We start from the raw sequence: 23,099 nt of genomic DNA on the forward strand, positions 1-23,099 counted from the left end.
CAAAATTTTCTCCAAACTGATTGTAGATAAACTTAGCATGATTCTACCCAAGATTGTCTCACTGGAACAAGGGGCCTTTGTTCAGGGAAGATCCATATCTAAAAATTGTGCTCTTACTCAAGAATTATTCAGGGACATCGATAGGAAAGTCAGAAGGGGGGAATATTCTTATTAAACTAGACATGGAGAAAGCCTACGATAGGATGGACTGGAAGTTCCTCAAGGAAGTACTACACCATTTCATGTTCGATCCTACCTAGATAGCCTTGGCTGAAAAGTGTTGGCTTAACTCCTGGTTCTCAGTACTTATTAATGGGGAACAGTTTGGCTTCTTCCACTCTTCCAGAGGCCTGTGTCAAGGCGACCCAATCTCCCTTGGTTTGTTTATCCTGGCATCAGAAGTGCTCAGTTGTGGTTTTAAAAACCTGTTCATGAACGGCTCATGCATCCCCTATGCCACTCGCAGACATTGTCCGGTTATCACCCACCAATTGTTTGCAGATGATACATTACTGCTTGCAAATAGGGGGAAGCCTACTCTTGCAAAAGTTGTAGATTTTCTCAACATGTACCAAGCAGCCTCGGGTCAGAAAATCAGCAACAACAAAAGCTTCTTCATTCTCTCCTCTTCTCAATCACAATCCAGGTTCAGATCTGCCCAAAGACTTCTTGGTTTCAATCAAGGTGCAGCCCCATTCACTTATTTGGGGGTCCCAATATTCAAAGGAAGAGCATTAAAGACCTATTTTAGACCGCTGGATTTCAGGTTAGAAGACCAAGCCGCTATCCCAAGCAAGTCGTGCAACTCTTATCAACCACATTCTCAATAGCATTCCAGTTCATGTTATGGCAACAACTGAGATCCCTTCATCCCTTCTTGGGGAGCTTGAAAAGGCCTGTGCCAACTTCTTCTAGGGCTGGGATGGCCCCCGTAGGCGCTATCATTGGCTGAGATGGGAACTAATTTTCCGTCCAAAGGAGGAGGGAGGCCTCGGTATCAAATATATCGCTCAGGTTATGCAAGCATTCAAAATGAAACTGGCATGGAACGTCCTTTGCTCTGGGAAATCCAACAGTTGGATCAGCTTCGTCAAGGGAAAATATCAGGTGGACATCTCAGTTGCTGATGGGTCCTCTTATTCCTATCTCCCCTCCCCAATTTGGAAGAGCATTGCATCTCTATTCCCTCATGTTACAGCCAGTACACACTAGATCATTAGTAGAGGAAATCTAAATTTCTGGAGCGGTAGCTGGTCGGGACTTGGGCCACTCTCCGAATGGATTCAACACTCATCCCAAGATCTTAACATCCAGGTTCATGATTTTATAGGACCCTACGGATGGCTTGACGTGAGGAGGGCTCGGTCCATCCTCCCGTCAATGTTTGTGGATCATATATCTGAGGAAGGGATCTGCACCTCGCCAGTGGACGACAGAAGAATCTGGGTGCCCTCCTTGTCTGGAAAATTTGAAGTCGAGTCCACTTGGAACATCTTACGACCAGCAGGGACTAAATATAGCTGGGCCAAATGGGTTTGGCACCCCGCTATCCCACTCAATATCTTTTTTCTCCATTGGAAGATTTTCCATAGAGCCATCTCAGTGGATACCAGAATTCAAGCCCGTGGTGTCCATCTTGCGTCCAAATGTGTGTGTTGCCCCCCTCTTTTTCAACTGCGCTTTGAAACTATAGACCACCTTTTCTCATCAAGCCCAGCTGCTTCGAGGATTTGGAACTACTTCCAATCCCCTTTCAAGGTTCACGGCTTGGCCCAGCTTTCAGCTGTGGACAGGGCCACACTTTGGAGGTCGTACTCCAACCTAGACTGTCTCCATCGTTTGCGCGCCATCCTTCCCTCGTTCATCTTCTGGGAATTATGGCTGGAAAGAAACAGAGCCCTATTCAAAAGCTCGCCATTTAGTAGTTCCAAAGTCATAGCCCAAGTTCATCGTTCGATCAAGACAATCGGCTACTCGCTGCCTCTTCCCAACAGCCTCAACTGACGGTCCTTCCATCTGCTCTCGCTTCTCCGCATTTTCAACCCAGGACTCAGTACTAAGAATTTCAAGGTTGTCAAATGGATTCGGCCCAAAAGGGGGTGGATTAAGATCAACGTGGATGGCTTCGCGCTGGGAAATCCAAGCCCATCGGGAGGTGGCAGCATAGGGAGATGTTGGGAAGGAAATTTTATCTTTGGTTTCTCCTCTGACTATGGGACGGGCTCTAACTCTCGGGCTGAATTTCGAGCAATTTACGAGGGCCTCACGAAGTGCGTTGAATTAGGATATTCTAAGATAGAAGTGGCAAGCAACTCCAAGTCCATTGTGAATTTTCTCTCCAAGAATTCCAACCCATCGTGGTCCATGTATTACTAGTATGCGAGAGTTAGATCGTTGTCAGAAATTTTGGACATCTCTTTCACCCATACTCCTAGGGAAAAGAGTGCAATAGCGGATGATCTAGCTAAAAGAGGAAGCGTTTCTCAAGTTACCTCTTACTATGTGTCTCAGGCTGATCTCCCCTCATTCACTAGGGGTCTGCTATTTTTGGATAGGGTGGGTCTAGGCTATTTGAGGAAAGACTAGTTTCTTCCCTTCCGTTCATATGATAGGCAAGGCTTCGATCTTTTTGTGATGTCCGCCTGAAGTGCTTGTACATCCTCCTTTTTTAAATATATATTATTCTCTTATATATATATATATATATATATATATATATATATATATATATATATAAAATCCATTTCTCCAATAGATACATGCATTAGGACCACCTTCTTCTTCGTCACCATATCTGGAGCGTAGTGATTGTAGATCTAAATATGCTTTGATTTGTCATGATATTTGGAGTCCCTTGCATAAGAAATGGTCGTCATACTATCACGGTGATGAACGACCCATATTGAAGGTCCATCGCATAAGGTCGGCCCACATGATGAACGACCCATATTGAAGATGGAGCCCCACATGATGAATGGTCCACATCAAGTGGGCCCACATAATGCACGATTCACAACAAAGGTGAGCCCCACATGATGAGTGGCCCACATCAAAGTGTGGCCCAACATGATGGACCATCCACATCAAGTGAGTCCCACTTGATTGTCAGTCCACATCAAAGGTGGGACCCACATGATGGATGGTGGACATTGAAGGTGGGCCCACATGATGAATGATCCATAATAAAGGTGAGGCCCCACATAATGAATGGTATACATCAAGGTGGGCCCACATAATGGATGGAGTAAGCCTCACATGATGGATGGCCTACATCAAAGTGTGGCCCCTCGTGATGGACAATCCACATCAAGTGGGCCTCATCTAATGGACAAGCCACATCCAAGGTCTCACATGATGGACGACACATATCCAAAATGGCCCAACATGGTGAATGACCTACATCAAGGTGGTCACCACAAAATTGATGGTCTAAGTCAAAGGTCAGCCCCTAGCCCCTGATGATAAATGGTCCACACCCCAAGATGGGCCTCACATGATTGACAACCCAATTTGAAGGTTTGGCCCACATGATGGATGGTCCACATCAAAGGTGGGCTCCATGTGATGGATGATCCACATCCAATGTCTAGCATAATAGACGAGTCAAATCTCTTAAAACATGAAAATTGTAGCCATCTATTCTTTTGTCATTTTGGGTGGAATCCATCTATGGTGAGATCCACCAAAACGACCATATTGGATTGATTTTACAACGGAGTTGTAATTTTTAAAAATAACATCAACTATCTTTATCTTTAAAGAAATTCTTATTTAAAAGTTTAGAAAACATGCTTATTTCAAATAAGAACTTATTTTTTAATTTTAGAAAAGTAATTTTACTAAATAAACTTATTTAAAATGAGAGTTAGAATAAAACAAATTTATTATAATAGCTCTATTTATTTATTTTTCGCCCACGGACTCGCACCACACAGTAGAATTTCACCGTGACGAGTACTCAAACCTATCATAGTAGCTCTTGTTTGAAAAGCTCTTATTAAATTAAAAATGCCAAACGAGTATGTAGAATATTTGTCTAGATCTAGTTACAAAAGTCCTACCCGTGACTGCATGCATTCCATGAGGATCTATAAATAAATCAAAAGATGTGGAATTTCTGATAAGGGTGCTATGCATGCTCTACTTCCACCTTTTCCTACTTATTTTTAGATTATGTTTTTTTCCTTTTTTGTTTCCTGTGGTTGGAGGCGTTTGCAAATGACCAAATGCTTATACAAGAAGTGTTATATTCCCATGATGCAACACTCTTATCTCTCTGCAGCCCGTAATATTACCTGTAACACCTGCTCCCTCCGTCAATTAAGATGCACCCGATGTGGCATGTGATATCGATGCAGGCCTCTCTTAGGATCTGAAAAGATTAAATGGTGTATGTCCAATCTCATTTATTCCCTGTGATATGACCAGCTTGATATTCTGTGATGTGACATTAGATATGAAATTTACTGGTCATAAGAAATCCACTCGGTCCATTATTTTCTCAACGTCATAATAAGACAGGACTCGAGAAATCAGTCAGATCCAAATCTCATGTGGACCATACGACAGGAAACACTGTGGATTGAACGACTACCATTGGAAACTATGTGGGGCCGCAGAAGTTTTGAATCAAGATGATATTTTTCTCCTATAGTTTACCCCAGTGTAATAACATTATGAACGGTTTGGATGGCATATAAGCATCATGGTGGGCTCCAGGAAGTTGGTTGACATTTCCATTCTCACTGTTTATACTCTCGTGTGGCCCACATGAGTTTTGAATCTACCTGATTTTTTAAGTCCAATGGGTACTATTGTGAGGTTGAGAAACTAATGGACGGATTGGATTTCTTACAGGTCCCCACATAGCTTCCGGCCACTGGAACTTCCTGTGGTGGGGACGGGCAATCCGCGTCCGTTGAAAACGGTAAGTTTCCAAAATTTTCCATACATAGGAGGAAGGACAGTAGATAGTAAAGGCATCATTAGTGGATGCAAGTGGCTAGTTTTTCGACCAATCCGGACCATTCATTTATCGGGCTCTGAAATAGATAGCATATGTATAAACAAAAATCCACTCATTAGACAATTCTATTCATGTAATTGATTTGTTACTAAAGCAACAGTAAAGAAACAAATATTTAATGGTCAAAAGAAAAGTGATGGGTAGGATTACGTAAGAAATTTGATTTTGGAAAAATAAGATATCCATGTTAGGTCCAATAGATGGACGACCCACTTGATAATTCATCCTGTCACCTGCACCGTGCATCACGTGATGCATGCATTTCGTGGGGGAACGTTGTGACAAGAGACTCATCTAGAAGGCGACGTTTTACGTTGCAACAACATAGATGGGCCATTGTTTCTCTGATCTGAACCATTAGTTTTGTGTCATTGGAAAACCTTTGTTGTTGGCTACACTTTTTATTTGCAATCCATCGGTTGGACAGTTACGATCTTTTGCTGGAAGAACAATTTGCAGACTAGACGGATGTCCTGGAACAGTGAAAGTGGATCCACCTGTACGGTCGTTAACGGGCCCACTTTTTAGTGATCCATCCCGTTTAATGGAGATAAATATTTATTACACCACTAATCAAAGATGGGACCGCCGGTTGAACGGCCCAGATCATTTAAAGTTGGGGTGCACCTTTACCATTACAAGATGCTAACCGAAACAAGGGCTGAGATCCACGACTTGAGGATATCCACAGTATACTGGGGTTTTCTTTAAAGTCCATTGGCTCGGTCATCCACACCATTATTCTGTGGCGACATACCGTGCTAGAAGATCAGAGCCACCCAATGATGGGATTTACTTCAGTTGACTGTGGACCATTGCAATGCTCTATGCATCCATTTGAAATCCAGAAAATGAAAGGCTAGGATTATCCTATCCAGGATATTTTTAGAAAATGGTCAATCGGCTGTTGGAAAAGGCCAATGCTGGGTTGCCTGAGACACCTGTTGCACCAAGTTATGCAGTCTACGAAGACATCTAGAAAAGCCTGTTATAATGAGCTGTAATTGCTCAAAAATATTCCTAGAAACTTCCTAGGATCTACATATGGGTATAGGATGATTTTTACATTGTTTATAAGAGATTTTGTGCCCGAAAGCTTGAGTTTTGTTACTATGAATGACGAAAATTCCTCTTACATTAGGTGTAGGGTTTTATAGTTCTTAGATAATCTTGTGTTAGACTTAACCATAAATCAAAATATCATACTTTGGAAGCCATTAGTATTTGCGCAAGAAACTGGCTTAATCTTCTATACTTTATATGCCTAAGGAAAGTGTTTCAATGGAACTCAGGTTTTGTATGTGTTAGTGAGGAAATAAAGAAGTTAAACACATCATAACTTCTTTCTTTCTCGAGAGTCGAGAGTATCCACAAGATAAAGAGTCGGTAATGCAGTAAGAGCGTAACTACCCAGATTTATCTTTAACAATCACGGATATAGTGAGGCCTACCGGTATGCTCATCATAGTAATCGAATCACATGATCTAGCATGATAATTATGTGGGGCCCACCAAATTAAAGTCCTCTATCTCGGGCATGTAGTTTTAGTACATTTACCTACACTGAGTTGATAACTCTCATCATTGTATCAGAATATGCTAGCTCAGTGGAGTTTTTTAACTTGGCAGAAGAGCACTTCTTTCATATTGCCTAATTCTTGGGCCACTGTACATGCATGGTGGGTGTAACGAATGAATAGCCTAGATCTCACACGTGGGCAACTGTGGTGAGCGTGAGAAGAGTAAATATGGAAACTGTTCAGGTTGCATTTGGATCATAAGTTATTTTGCTTCAACTACTTTTGCCTTGTGTAGTTGATCTCGCTTTCTACTTATCCAACACATAAGCATGTAATCGTAAAAGGAATTTATAAATTACAACATATATGTTAAAGTACGTCTGCAACATCACTTTTGATGTATATATGTTAAAGTACTGATGCAACATCACTTTTGATGTGGATCGTCCACCATCCGGACCCACTTTTAATGTGGAGCCATCCATCATGTGGAGTCCACCTTTAATATCCATCGCCTATCATATGGGGCTAACCTCTGATGTGAACCATTCATTATGTTGGGCTTACTTTGCCCTATCTTCAACCTGAACTGTGTGAGGCCTACCTTCAATGTGGACGATCCGCCTTACAAGGCTCACCTTCAATGTAGGCTGTGGGGCTACTTTGGATGTGGCCCGTCCATCATGTGGGACATTTGATGTGGATCGCCCATCATGCAGAGGCCCATCTTTAATGTAGACCATCCATCATGCAGGACCCAACTTTGAAGTGGGTTGTCCTTCATGTAGGGCTTGCATTAGATATGGGTCATTCATAATTAGAGGCCAACATTTGTTGTTGATTGTCCATTATGTGAGGCCCGCCTTGATGACTTAGGGCCCACATCAATGTTACTTGTCTATCATGTGGGGCCACCTTAAATGTCCACCCCATCATGTGGAGCCCACCTTTGTTGTGGAGCGTCCATCGTACGGGCTGTCCATGCATCATGCGGAACCACCTTTGATATGTACCGCCCATCATGTTGGGCCCACCTTCCCCCACCCCGAGCTGTAGATGGCATTTTACCTAGGTTGGCTATTGAATTACTGGTGTGAGCCAAATAAGTAGCTTATTAACGTGTTCCCAAACACACCCAAAAGCTTTCTTCTATCAATCATCGATTTTCATTTTCTTTTCTTTAGCAAGAAACCATACAAATTAAAATATAATAAATATTCTCATCTACCAATTTATAAAAAGAAAAACCATTTTCCAAACGAGTGAGTTGTGTACGTACATAGGCAATATCATGTATTACATTAAAATGAAGCTAACCAGGAAATCTATATATATGTGTGTGCCCCATGGAATCAAAATCATCTTCTTCTTCCAAAAAACCCGCATAACAACCCAGTTTTTATGGGATATCAGATGAACACAGAAGCTATGGCAGTCGTAGAGGAACGTCGCTCTGCAAATTACCACCCCAACATTTGGGATGGTGATCGCATCCGATCCCTGAGGAGCAATTACACTGTAAGTTTAGCAGTGCATGCTGTTGTCGTTTTTGTGTTTGGTTCTTTTAGCTTGTATACATGTATATGTGGATGGTCAAGTTGGCTGTATATAATTGCATGTCCAGGCTCTAGTTTCTTTCTTATCATATAATCATAGTTATCCAATGAAATGGATGATAATGACCAGTTGTCCACATCTAATAGGGTCCCATTTGGATTTTTTTGGATCATCCAATCCACCATGCAACCACTAAAAATGAATGGCTTGAGATGATGCAGGATACACAACGCGATCGCCATGAGGAACTCAAACAAGCAGTTCAGAGAATGTTAGACGTCGACATGGAACCTCTCGATAAGCTTAGTTTGATTGATGACATCCAACGGCTCGGTGTGGCCTACCACTTCGAGAAGCAGATTAATGATGCTTTGGATGATCTGTACTCAAACAATGCGGAACTTGCAAACAAGAACAATCTCCATGCAGCAAGTCTCTATTTCAGACTGATAAGGCAACATGGGTGCTACGTTTCATCAGGTTTGCACAGGGCGATCAGCTATATATGCTGTTGATGAATATTTATTTCTTATACACATGGTCTAGTTGGAGTGCGTTTGGCAACCCAAAAGCAGCCTCAGCTAGATTCTTTCTCGAGGATAGCTTACAGGAGCTTTTCTATGGCAGCTCATCAACAGGCGGCAACATGTGACAGCATGGCACAAATGTACAAGCGTCCACCACAAATCACAGGATATGATTGTTCAACCAATCTGGTTTTTAGATTTAAGTTAGCGACAGTAGGTCCTGCAGTTTAGTCGGTTTAATGGGTTAATATATTGACCCAGGGATAAACGTGATGAGGTCGATCACCATCTTCCTCACTAATAACTACTCTGAATTCACGGAGCTTCTCTAGACTCATAGATATTCCTCGAATCCATGAGGGAAAATGCAAAAATATAAATAATTTAAATAAATTTAAAAATAGATTGACTGATAATAAAAACAAAATTACAACCTTTGAAATAATAATCTCAAGCCTAGGAAGAAGTTTCATAATCAAACTCCAGCTCAAACTCCCTAAAAATGTGGCTTATTATAAATAGTAAACTTACTATTTATAGATGGTCATGATTTCTACTAGACTTCATTGTTTTCAGCTAAAATTAGTAAGTATCCAATTTGATCTAACTATGTGTTCTACTAAATTTTCTAAGCCCTTTTCATATTTCGCACAACTCTTAAAGCTCAAAGGATTAAGGGTAATGATCAAATTAAAAATTACTATAAATAGTAAAAACAAAATTAAAAAGGACTTTCCACCATCAATCTGATGGAATCTCCCAAATCCGGCATGGCAACCTGGCAAAGCCAGGTTGGTTGGCTAAAGTAGCTTCTCCTACCCAAAATCATATATGGTATGTCAAATAACTCATTCTGGTTTGTAAAATATGCCTTTTTTTAGGGTTTTGACGGTATTGATCACTTCTGCCTTGATCCATCTTGGACATGAAAGTGCCCCGACCTGCTCTACATCATGTATGCGACATGTAACATTTCTAATAGCCTGCATATCAAGTGTCATCTATATCAATATTATCAAATAACTCTGCATAGATTTAGTTGTATCAAATGTGTTAAAAACGCAGATATATTCATCAAATTCAAAGATGGAGAAGGTGGTTTCAAGCCCAGCCTCAGTGAAGATGTGGATGGCCTTTTGAGCTTGTATGAAGCTTCATATCTTGGGATCAAAGGTGAAACTATCTTGGATGAAGCTAAGGCTTTCTCCACATCAAACCTCAAGAAGCTGATGGGCGATGTCGAGGCGGGCCACGCTAGAAGAATAGAGCACGCGTTAGATCTCCCCTTGCATTGGAGGATGATCAGAGTCGAAGCCAGGCACTGCATAGATGTGTACGAGGAAAATAAGAATGAGAGGAGCAATGATTTGCTTGAATTTGCAAAGTTGGATTTCAATATGGTCCAATCCATACACCAAAAGGAACTCAAAGATTTGTCAATGTGAGTTCTCTAAGACCCTCCTTACATACAGTCATTGTATGTGAACTTCTCAGACAGCCATGTCTTTTCCGCTGACGTCGGCACATGTAGGATATATATATATATATATATATATAGCTGGTGTGGGTGGGGAGGTGGCCCACACTATAAGATCAACTCGTTCAAAAATCAGGGTGATCTACTCATTGGATGCCCCACATGAGAGGCATGGTCTGACTCAATGTGCATGTTTTGCCCACCAAATGATTCGATAGGCCTGTTTCATGCCAGGTGATCTTCATGGTGGACCCTTCTTCTGCATGTTTGGTTACAAAACACTCATTCTCTCCACTAGATGTGGACCGTTTTACCTACTTGGCCCCACTGTGGATAGGCTCATTCCAAAATTACAAGCCTGATTCTATCCATAGATTGGAGAATTTTTGCTCATGAGACATGGATATGTTGATTGGACTTTTCCTAACCGTCCCTTTCTACTTCACACAAGTCCGCAATTAGTGGTTAAGATCACTGTATAAGCGTGATTGTTGGCCCATACTCAATCCACATTGTGTTTGAAAAGATGAAAGGACTGGCCGGCTCCTATACATGTGTATAAAATGTATGGATATTGATTGCTTGATAACTAACTTAGATAATAATTCCAATATATATATATATATAATCCATTGGTCTAATTCAGATTTTGCAATATTTTCAGTTGGTGGGATTCTATTGACTTAGCAAGGAAGCTGGGATTCGTGCGAGACAGACTGATGGAGAGCTTCCTACTCTCAGTTGGAGTGGTTTTCGAGCCAAAATTCTCCGAATGCAGGATGTCAATTACTAAAGACATAACCTTCATTACCGCTATCGATGATATTTATGATGTTTATGGTTCACTTGATGAGTTGGAACTCTTCACTGATGCGGTTAACCGGTATAATTCAATCCAAACAGTTCCACTGTTTTAGCTTCTTTTCTTTCCAGCCCACTTTAGGACATCGTCCCAAAAATTAAGCAGATTCGAATTTCAGAAGGACCACCACAGGAAACAGTGGTGATTGAACGCTCACCATTAAAAACTTCTCAGGGCACCATAAGCAGATCCTTAATGTTTATTTTCAGGTAAATCAGACATGGATGAAGGGAAAATACAAAGATCAGCTTGATCCAAAACTTTTGTAGCCTGCAAAAAGTTTTCCAGAGGTGTTGTCCACCGGAGATTCGGATCTACTTAAGTTTCAGCATAACTTCCTGAAATGAGCTGAAAAAAATGGATGGGCAGCGTGGATATACATCATATTCATCAAGGTGGGCCTACTTGGGTGTTACCGGGAAACACCTAATCCACTCCCTTGAACAACATACCAAAATAAATGGACCCCACAGACAGGCTACTTCATACACAAGGAAAGAATGCTTGTGTTATACTATGAATGGCCCTCTTAACCAAGTCTAGGAGATGGGAACCCTACTTAAAATTCGAGAGTCCCGATGAGAGTCACACAGCAACCCACATGCATAGATAGCTAGAGCATCTGCAACCTGATTGCCTTCTCCAAAAGCATATTAATTTCATCATGGATATGCTGTCCCAGCTTTAATTTTTATAGTTAACATGTAGAGATTTTACTTTAGGATACATTTGATTACACAAAATATCACGAAACTACATGATATTTCATGATTGATTAGTCTAAATACCGATTGTTATATTTCATGATATTAATTTGGTGAAACCAAACACACCCTACAAAATTCATAATGACTAATTACTATTTTACTTTGGACTGCAGATGGGATTTAGGGGCCGTAGATCGGCTACCAGAGTATATGAAGCTGTGCTACTTAGCTTTGTTCAACACTACAAATGAAATGGCATACATCACCTTGAAAAAGACCGGATGGAATGTCCTGGGCTACCTTAAGAAATTGGTATGGCTCGAAAAAGGCATCACATGCTAAATGATTAGGGTGGTTGCACGGTTGTGTGGCAGACTTACTGAACCTTTTTACCTTCCAAAAAAAAAAAATTTCTACCTACCAAGAACACCTGATGTGGAAAATCAGGCAACTCCACTCATCATGCGGGTCACTACTTAGAAAACAATAAACACCTGATGTGTGGATTAGCTTGATTTCTGTGATGGATGATCTGATGATGGGGCCAACCTTTTGGAGGGATTGTATGGTACACACTCATATTGGCAACAATGTGCCAGTAAAATAGCAGTCCAACCATGCATCCATGACTTGTCCGAGTCCAAAACCATGAGTCCAGCTAGGTTTTTTTTTTTTTTAATTTTATTTTTAAAACACATGCGCGCGCGCACACACACACACACTCACACCGTAGTGGGATTTCACCACCTATGGATACTCAAACCCTTGACTGGGTGTTGAAACTCCTAAGAGTCCAGCTAGTTTCTTTTGAGCACTTAGCACCAAATAAGTTACTTTTTCTACTTACAAAAGTAGATAAGTAACTTATTTCAAATAAATAAGTTTGGTTTATGATTACTTATAAGTAATTTTTTTACTTAAAGTTACTTAATCACTTCAGCTAATTTTTTTTAGCTTTTCTACTTTTCATTAGTTATTGAAGAGAGAATCAAGAGAGATGAAAGAGAGAAGAAGCCGATACGTATGTTGTTTACCAAACATATTTATCTGCTTAATAAGTAAAAATTAGGATATGCTACTTGAAGTATAAGTAGTTTATCTTAAGTAACTTACAATTCAAATGCCCCCATATAAGGCATGTAATCTTGATTTTCTTTGAGTAAGCATACAATGTTTTCTTGTATCTTGTGACATGCAGTGGGCAATGCAATGCAACACCTACCTTGTAGAGGCTCAATGGTTTCATCAAGGGTACATACCAACAATGGACGAGTACTTGAACAATGCAAAAGTTACTATTGGGGTGCCCCTTGTACTGGCCCATACATACACTTTCACACAACAACGCATGACGAAGGATGAACTTGATCGCATAGACAAAGATCTCAAGCTCATTTCATGGTCATCGTTGATCTTTCGGCTCTTTGATGATTTGGGAACTTCCAAGGTATGCTGCACAAACTTTGTATCATTGCCGATGGTAAAACGATGGCCCACTTAACATAGATTGCATTTTTATTTTATTTTTACAATTTTTCCAAGTGCCAAACATACAGTATTCCATATTGATTGATAAAGGAACATCATCTACATATTCCCTTAAGGTTTTTATATCATATTAATTCACTAACAGGTGATTTATTTTCTATAGGCGGAACAACAACGTGGGGACGTATCGAAATCAATCCAATGTTACATGCATGAAACTGGTGTATCAGAAGAAGTTGCACGGGAACACATCAAGGATCTGATAAGCGATGCTTGGAAGGGATTAAACGAAGAGAGTCTTAAAGCTGCTTCTTTTGGGAGGACTTTCGTAAATGCCATTATTAATGGGGCCAGGGCCGGTGTGTGTACCTACCAACATGGAGATGGTTATGGTGTTCCTGACCATGAGACCAAGGGTCGAGCCATGTCTCTATTTCTTAAACCAATTCCAAAGGAGGCCGACATCAAGTTGGTTTAAGGTGTGTTTGGTTATATATGAAATTTGGTGCAACCAAATACACCTTTAAAAAATTGACTAGTTCTATTTATAGTTTCTGTCAAAACAGCTTTCAGCCTATTCAAAGAGAAATGTATAATGAAAGGAGTAGAATTCCTAATGGTTGTGAATTCCTTATTATGAATATAATTCTATGGAAAAACTGTCAAAAGGGACTCTCTCTTTTTCTTTTTCTTTTTCCTTTTTTTTTTTTTACACACACCCACTCACACCACATGGTCACTCGATCCCTCGTCTGATTGCTCAAACTCTTTTGAGTCCATCACTGAGCCATGAATGTAGACCCCTTGACCTGGGACTTGGGCTTATCAAAATAGGCCCAAGTCCAAGCTGAAAATTGGTTGACCCATACCTGACCCGACCCAGCCTGAAAATTGATGATATTTTTATTTCCCACTTGAATGTGTTTAATTTATTATTGACCGAGTGAGCCACATATGTGCAAAGAAATGGACATTTACTGAAATGAAACCAACCATCTACATGGGAAGATTGGAACATTTGCTATGATAGATGGTCTATATCAATGATCTAATCTTTTCTATTGTAGTAAATGTATATTATTCATTTAAATATCTATGATCGGGCAGGTAGGAGCATGCACGGTGATTTGAGATAGATGGGCCATCAAGAGACCCTACATGATGGATGAGTTACATGATGGACATAAGATTAGATTATATCTATTTTTGAGAAAATGTTTCAACACATAAATTTTTACATATGAACATAGAAGGTAAAATCAACATGAGGATGTATGCTATCCTATGTGCGAAGGAAGGCTAGGCATAAGAAGACTTGAGGATATAATGTTTGTCTTATATTGTAAGATGGCATGGAGACTTCTTGAGGGAAATTCTTTATGGGCCAATCTATTCCATGCGAAATACTTCACCAAATTCATCAATGTAAGAAATCAGACCACCATTGGAGGATCGAGCATTTGGGTACAAGTTAGAGACACGCTCCTGTTCTGCATTCTCAAATTGAGACAGCTGATTGGCAAAAGTAACATCAAATTCTAGTTTCAAAATTGAACTGGTAACGGGCTACTTATCGGAGCGGCTGTCGCCCCCCCTCTTGGCCCCTCCAAAGAGACTTTGGTGAAGGATTTTTAGAATCAAGTAGATGGTTGGAATCTCTCATCCATAGAAACCATTCTCCCTGCGTCTTCTACATGGATAATCAAAGATAGCGGCATCTCTCTATCAGATAGACAAGACAAGCTTATCTAGAAACTCTCGCCATCAAGGAAATTCACCTCTAAATCAACTTGGAATGTCACCAGAGCTTCCTGCCCCAGGCAGCCCTAGACCTTTTGGGCCTGGAACAAATTCCTCCCTCCAAAGATTGACATTTTCATGTGGAAAGTGATGCATTTAGCTACCCCAGTTGATTCTACAATCCTGAGATTAGGCATCAGCCTAGCATCTAAATGTGAGTGCTGCAAACACCCCAGCCCATCTCAATCAGGCATCTATCAGCCCCATCCTGCCCCATTTCTTCCTTCTCATGCACAGGCCATCATCCCTACCTTCACCCCTCCCACCACAACTATTCTAGCTCATATTCCACATCCATCCTCCACGGTCTCAAGCCAGATAGCCCAGTCCAGTCATATTGCTAGACTAACAATCAACCACATCCTCCCTCCTCCCACAACGTCGAAGACCTCGATCACCTTCTCTGCAATGGTCTAGTAGCATCCCAAGTGTGGAGCTTCTTTGCTCAACTCCTCAAAGTCCGTCTCATATTAGGACAGTCCATATCCAACCGAATCCATCAATGGACAATGACTGCCAGAAAATCCTCGTCTTGAAAGATCCTTTGTGGCCTAACTCCCCCTCTCATCATTTGGGAGCTTTGGCTTGGTAGCAATGCCGCCAGATTCAATAACCACTCTTTTACAGCAGCCGCTACCATCGCCAATATCTCAAAATGGATCAAAGACATTCACCCTCAATTACCTCAACTGGACATCTCCTCAGATCAAGGCTTGAAGATTGGGCGAGCTTTGGGTATGAACACTCTATCCCTCCCTTTTTTACATAGGACTCATACTATCACTTGGTGCAAGCCTCCATCTGGATGGGTCAAGCTGAATGTGGACAGTTCAGCTAGGGGAAACCCAGACGAAGGGGGTGGAGGATCTGCAGAGATCACCTGGGTAATTTTATCTTTGCTTTCCACAACGGATATGGCCCTATCTCTAACATAGTTGCAGAGCCCCGTGCACTTGTTGATGGGCTAACCCATTACAGAGATCGAGGCCTGTGTCAAATCATGGCAGAAACAGACTCTTGAGTGATTTTTGAAGCAGTGTCTGATCCCAACAAGTTAAGTAGCTGGAACATTTGGTACCATTTGGGCATCATTTAGCAACTGACTCGGGCCCTCAACATCCACTTTTGCTTCACATTTAGAGAAGATAACTCTGTAGTAAACGGTCTCGCTAAATTGGCAAGTGGAGGTGTTTCGAACAAGCTCGTCCTTCATCAGAATGATCTCCCAAGACCCATTAGAGGCTCCATTCTTCTGGACAGATCAAATTTAGGGCATATCAGAGTATCTAAACCGAAAACAGGGGTTGGCTGACTCATCCATCCCCCATCGCCCATTGCAGCGTGCGGCTCACTCTACAGTCTTGTCCTCTTATTCTTGGCTACATCTCCTAGAAGCCTCTCTCTCCTCTGGACAGGTTCCTCTGTCTAACAGCTTTCTCATTGCAGCTATCTTCTGCTCCACCTTCATCTAATTCCCCCGTCTTGCTGTATTTTTCTTTCTTTTCTCTCTCTCTTTTTTCACTTTTATTTATCATACTATAGCTGTGGCCTCCTCTCTATGAGGCCCATCTGAATCTTCATCATGTACACTTGCCTATATCAATACATAGCTGACTTTTCTTAAAAAGAAAAAAAAGAAAAAAAAAAAATCAACATGCGAAAGTGACTTACTTTTTTTTTTTTCAAAGAATCTTTCAATTATATAGCTAAAACTTTGTACAACCTAAGATTTAGGAGGGCCCCGCGATTAGAGCCAGCCTATCGTAAGAGACGAAAGAAAAACTCAAAAGCGCAAACGGAGTAGCAGATATTAGGCTATTCGGAGGTTGCTCAGACCGTTTCTGTCTAAGAAAAGAAGACCTCGAATCTTGGAGGGGAGGTCTTCCATTGCATGGAAAAACCGATCCACTTGGCCTGCACTCCTCAAACGAGCCAGCTCATCAGCAGGGTAGTTTGCATCCATGGGACAATGGGCAAAACAAATTTCAATAGAAAGGGTGAGAGCCTTGATCCTAGTCATCCAATATCACATGGTCCAAGAGGGACGAATTATGTGAGAGAACTGAAACGACTGACTTGGAGTTGTTGGACACTTCCACTTTGTTGAAACCGAGTCTCACACACAGGTTAAGACCATCCAGAATTGCTCTAATTTCGGCCCACGTATTGGATCCAAGGCCATAAATATGAGAGAAATCAAAGAGGGCCTGGCTGCATTATTCCTGGCTAGACCAACCAGGGCCTGAATTTCCTAGAGTTGAACCGTTAACATTGAACTTGGTCTAGCCATCCTGCAGCCTTGATCCATTTGACAACTTGAGCCTTAGGATGCACAGAAGGAAGAGCGCCGATGGCCAAGGATCTGAGCGCAGCTGATGTGGAAAGATTAATAAATTTAGAAACGGGCAGGAGAGGGCCAATTTGGCATATCCAGCGTTGGACGTGGTAAACAACTGCATGGAAAACTGCATACCTATGTAAATTGAATTCCTGGTAAATACATGTAAAGCATTTATAGGTGTATGCATCCGTTTGATCCAAACCCTCCAATTTCCAACGCGAAATGTTAAGGGTGGACCCTGCAATCACATAATCCAATCTGTCTGATCAGTTCCACCGCGGATGTCAGCGTGTGGTTGGAATTCCAACGACCTCCTAATTTTCTGCCCAGACAAACGAAAGAGCCGCCCTTGCGTGTGACTGCATCTCGTGCGAACAGCTGCATTCCAGCTTTTAAATTTTAAAAAATAATAATAAATAATAATAATAATATAATATAATAATAATAATAATCTGATAATCTGCTACAGTTGTGGCCATCCATGCACATGCATACAACCATTGTATACGTAGAGAACATTAACCGATTTCCAAACAAATCAAAACTGAGGGACATCGTAGTTGTATCATAACCCAGAAATTACATTAATATATCATTGTAACTGCACAATTACTGGTACGAATGGACGGTTTTGATGACAATATCCAACCGTTCAAATTCAAAAAAAATATTCATTAATAAAAAATAAACATTTTAAATCGATTAGATTTTTTCTCTATGCACTATCAACAGTGGGTCACCATTTGGACAGTTTGGATTATGGTATACATATGCTTCATGTACGTTTACAGCGTGCACGAATATGAATGTTCATATTCTACCGGAGCATCAAATAGACAAGAAGCTTGGGGAGTTGAAGTGGGATTTTTAGATCGGGAAGCGTGCCACGTAAGTGGGCTCTTAAACAAAGTCACGTGAGATCTACGTAGCGGTCGGTTACGCTATGGACCCACTTGGATACCTAAGCCAACCAACCTATTTTCCTACAGGTAACCGAGCACCAACTCGAGTGGGACTTTCATGAGATCCACCCCGTCCATCAGGCAGACTGCCTCATGGTAAACTCGGATCATAAAATTCATTATCATCCAAAACTCAGGTGGGCCATACCATAGAAACAGTTGGAATGAAATGTCCACCGTTAGTTTTATGTAGGACCTACCACGATGTTTATATGCCATCCAATCCATTCATCTGATGTGTCTCATCAAGAAGAAAGGATTTCCCAAAAAATTGCAGGATTTGAAAATTCATCTGAGGTAAGCCCTAAAATCTATTGGTTTTTGTATAATTATAAAGTGGGTTAGTGTTGAACCAGGCTGATTTTTGGAATCAAGAACAAAGAAGAGGTGGTCCATCTGATAAATGGGGTGGATTTTGTGTACGTTGAATCGTTTCATCATGTTAGATAAAGTTACTCCTGTTGGCTACCTACCCAAGTTAAGCGAGGGTTTTGCTTCTTTTATCCAACCATTTGATGGCCATGACTTGGATGGTCACGATTACACGAACTTTGTGATACGCTCCATCCACAAACGGGCCCCACAATCATGGGTATGATCGTCTGGATGGATGTGAATTGTGGATGAAACGCCGCTTTTCAAAAGAACGTGTCGGCTGGCCAAATCGTATCCCGCTAATACAACCCGTTGTGGGAAGCGCCTGCCACACCAGAGCTTCGTGGGGCCCACCGTGAAGTTTCTGAGACATCCAATCCATTCCTCAGTTAAGACACTTCAGGTTCATCGATCATGACAAAAATCAACTCAATCCAAAACTCAGGTGTGCCACTCCATGGAAACAATGTAAAATCGCGTCTAATTTTCTAATTTAACGTGGTGCGGCCTACCTGAGTTTTGATCAGGCTGACTTTTTTGGATTTCTTTTCATTCCGCCGGCCGCAGAAAGCTTGCTACGGTGGGTGGTCCTCACCACCACTCTTCCCGGGCTCATGGCCCACCTGAGTTTTGGATCCTTCTTATTTTTGGAGTCATTCCCTCTAACATGAAGCGTGGAAACTTATAAACGGAGGCACACCCGGATCCATAGCTCAAGTCGTAAACTGAGTGAAAGTTACTCATTTCAACACTGAGGTCTTGGTATCGATTCCCCAGTGGGGGTGGATTCAGATCTGGAGTGGACCCCACCACAGAAAATAGTAGGAAGAGTGACAGCCAGTACCCTTAAAACCTTCCTAAGGTCCACTATGATGTTTATCTGAGATCCAACGTGTTCATAAGTTAAGACAGACACGAAAGAAGAGAAAACACAAATTTCAGTTTTCTATGGTGGGTCCACTCGAGCTTTGGATCTGGCTCATTCTTTGGATCATGCCTTAAATTAATATCTAAAAATGGATGGACGGTGTGGATACAACACATAAATCATGCTTTAGATTGATATCTCAAAACGGATAGACAGTGTAGATGCAACACATACATCATGCCCTAAATTGATATCTCAAAATGGATGGACGGTGAGGATACAATGCAGACATCATGGTGGGTCTACAGGACTTGGTGACGTCACTTCAGTAGCAAGTCTTGCCACTCTCAGTTAGAGCTGAGCATCGGACCGAGTCGGATCGGATTAGGTCCAACTCGATTCGGTCTGAAATCTACACAGGCCAACCCGAACTCGATCCAATCCGGAACCGTGTCCCGGACATCTGACTTGAACCGATCTGATGCATGGTTAGCCTAACCCGAACCGAATCCGACTCGGTTAAGGAAACCGAGTCGAATCGGGTTGGGTACAGTTCGGATCGAGTTGGGTTTGTGGGCCAAACTATTAGGTATGTATTATATTCAAACCGTCTATCCATTTGGAGAGTTTGTCTTAAGGCTTGAGCTAAAAAATAAGACTAATCTAAAGATCAGTTGGACCACATTGCCAAAAATAGTGGGAGATTGAACGTTTACCATTAAAACTCTTTTGGAGATCACGGAAGCTTCGGATTAATATAAAATTTGTTTTTCTTCTTCATCCATGTATTTTTAACCTTATTTACAGATTAGGTGGAAAATAAACGTTATGGTGGGCCCTACGAATTTTTTAACAATGAAAATCATTATCCTCACTACTATTTTTGGTGTGGTCCATTCAAGCTTTAGATATGATTCATTTTATTTTTCAAATGCTCTAAAATGATCACGAAAAATGGATAAGCAGTATGGATATAATAAATACATCATTGCGGGGCCCATGTAACTTTGATCTCATTTGAGCCATTCATACAACTCGGAGCTCGAGGCGCGTCTGCCCTCGTCTTCGCACGACACATATCTACACCAGTTGTATAGCTGGTATGTTTTACTTTCACACGAAATTGGATTGCGTGTCTGAGTTACTCAGTACGCTCTTATCTACTGAGTAAACTTTGTTGGGCCCATCGTGAATGCATGTGGTTTATCCACGCCGTCCATTCATTTTTCCAGATCATTTTAGGGGTTGAACCCAAAATTGATGCATATCCAAAGCTCAAGTGGACCATACCATACGAAAAAGTAAAAGTATTGATTTCCATCATATATCGGATCAGTCCGGATTATATGCAATCAGATCGGATCTCGGATCAGATTGGTCCGGATTGACCACTGATCCGAACTCAATCCAATGTACGGTTGGATCTGAGTAGGCCTACTTGATCCGACCTGATCCCCAGTTCGGATCGGGCGGATCTGCCAGATTGGGTCAGATTTTGCCCAGCTCTATAGTGTCATGGCTAATCCGCGTCTCTTTATAAACGGAGTGAATGTTACGAATACTACAGTGGGCCCACAAAGCACGGGTGTTGCATGCTTTTCTACAGAGGGGTTGAAGGGGATTCACGGGTGTTGCGTGCTTCTCTGCAAAGGGGTTGGAGGGGATTCCTTGGTCCATGTCTCGAGAAGAGGCAGAGAATTCCGTAGGAGAACAGTAGCCCGCGCGACCACCTCAAATTAAATACCCAATCTAGAACCTGCATGAGCCCACAGGCCACAACAGAGTAATCACATTGCTTTATGCAGTGTGCCTACTGAATAAGTGGACGCGTATTGGGTACTACCTCTACTCGATATATATTTTATCTACACCGTCCATTTATTTTGACAGATCACTTTCGGGCATGAGTCCTAACAGGAGCAAGATCGAAGGCTTACGTGGACCACACCACAGGAAGCAGTGGGGATTGAACTCCTACCGTTGAAAACTTTCCAGGGCTCACCGTTATGTTTATTTGTCATCCAATCTGTTAATAAGGTTACATAGGCATGCAGTTGCAGCTGGATCCAGAACTTCTGTGGGCTATGAGAAGTTTTTAACGGTAGGCTTTCAACCCCCACATCTTCCTGTGGTGTGGTCCACTCGAGCCTACAACATGCCTCCTTTTTGGGCTCATATCCTAAAATGATTTGTAAAAATGGATCAACGGCATGGATAAAACACATACATCATCGTGGGCTCCAAAAAATGGCTCCAGTCACCAATCGTGGGCCCTATATATCTTGGTAATAAGGCAAACAATAATCCGTTAGCCGGTGGTTGAGTGGGCCAGGGATCCTTAGAAAACCATGATGGGGCAGAAAACGCGGGCTATGATAGAGAGCACTCTCCATGATAAAGATAGGTTACACTCATCGTTAGAGGGGAAATTACATGATGGAGGTGTCTCTATCGTGATGTGATGAGCCACAGTAGTTTTCTATCACCTGTTCCCCCAATGTCAGCCGTTAGATATTTTTGCCTTTCACTGTCCATTCGAAGGCCACCAGCCCGGTGCCTCGGATCACCCATTTTGCTTCAATTTTTAACTATGGCCCATCCATACTGAGCTCCAGTAGGCCGTATTAACTATTATTCCTGCCTCCTGGGCACTGGAAGGGGGCTCTTTGACATTGTCCTTTTCAGTTTTCACATTCCGAGATGACTCGTGCGTTCATCCGCGGCTTCAGCTACGTAGCTGCGTGGGTGGGGCCCACTGCGATGTGTATCTTAGAATCCAAACCGTGACTTCAGACCCAGATTTCCTGAGAAAGCCTTCCGCGGGAAGTTCTTGTGCTGGAAGCCTAGGTAGAGCCAACCATGATATTTTGAGAAATCTATCATGCCCATTTGTTTTTTGAGCTCAGTTTTGGACCTGAAACAAAAAATGAGTAGGATGAAAGACTCAAGTGGGCTGAACTATAGGAAAAGGTGGGTGGCAAAAAAAAAAAAAAAACACAGGCTGCCCACGGAGGTTTCAATGGTTGAAAATTCCCCCAGTCGATAGTGATTTTTTATTTTTTTTTGCCATTCATACCATTCGTAATGTCATTACCACTTAGATGAATTGAAAACACAAATATTAGCCTAATTCAAAGCTTCAAAGCCCCATAAATATTTCAACTGTGTGTGTGTTCAATCTTTACATTTTTGGCCCACTTGAGTCTTATATCCTTCTCAATTTTGGCCTCGTGTCCTAAAATGATCTCACAAAACGGATGGACGGATTGAATTTCTTAAAAGCATCACGGTAGGTCCCACTTAAGTTTCCAACGCAGGAACTTCCTACAAAAGGCTTTCACAGATATTCGAAGCGGATTAGCTACGAATAAGTTGAGTAGCTAAACTCACGACTAAAGTGACATCACCAGGTTCTGTGGGCCCCACCATGGTGCATATTTTGTATCCAAACCGTCCATCCATTTGGAGAGATCATTTTAGGTCAGGACCCAAAGAATGAGCCACATACAAAGCTTTAGTGGACCCACCACTGAAAACAGTGGGGAGAGTGATGCCCACCATTAAAAACTTCTCAGGGCCACAAAAGTTC

The 23,099-nt window shown here is 41.7% G+C and overlaps 1 protein-coding gene across 1 annotated transcript; it reads left to right on the plus strand.

Annotated features, from left to right (window-relative positions):
• The first annotated feature begins 7,904 nt into the window (after nt 1-7,904).
• LOC131229650 (sesquiterpene synthase TPS3-like) lies at nt 7,905-13,832 on the plus strand. Its single transcript, XM_058225639.1, has 7 exons — nt 7,905-8,064; nt 8,325-8,583; nt 9,696-10,071; nt 10,772-10,990; nt 11,850-11,988; nt 12,875-13,123; nt 13,328-13,832. Exons 1-7 carry the CDS (start codon nt 7,948-7,950, stop codon nt 13,640-13,642), a joined length of 1,674 nt encoding a protein of 557 aa, XP_058081622.1. The 5' UTR covers nt 7,905-7,947; the 3' UTR covers nt 13,643-13,832.
• Nucleotides 13,833-23,099: the final 9,267 nt, after the last annotated feature.

This window comes from Magnolia sinica, chromosome 16 (assembly GCF_029962835.1).
Source record: "Magnolia sinica isolate HGM2019 chromosome 16, MsV1, whole genome shotgun sequence".
In the NCBI taxonomy this organism is placed as follows: domain Eukaryota; kingdom Viridiplantae; phylum Streptophyta; class Magnoliopsida; order Magnoliales; family Magnoliaceae; genus Magnolia; species Magnolia sinica.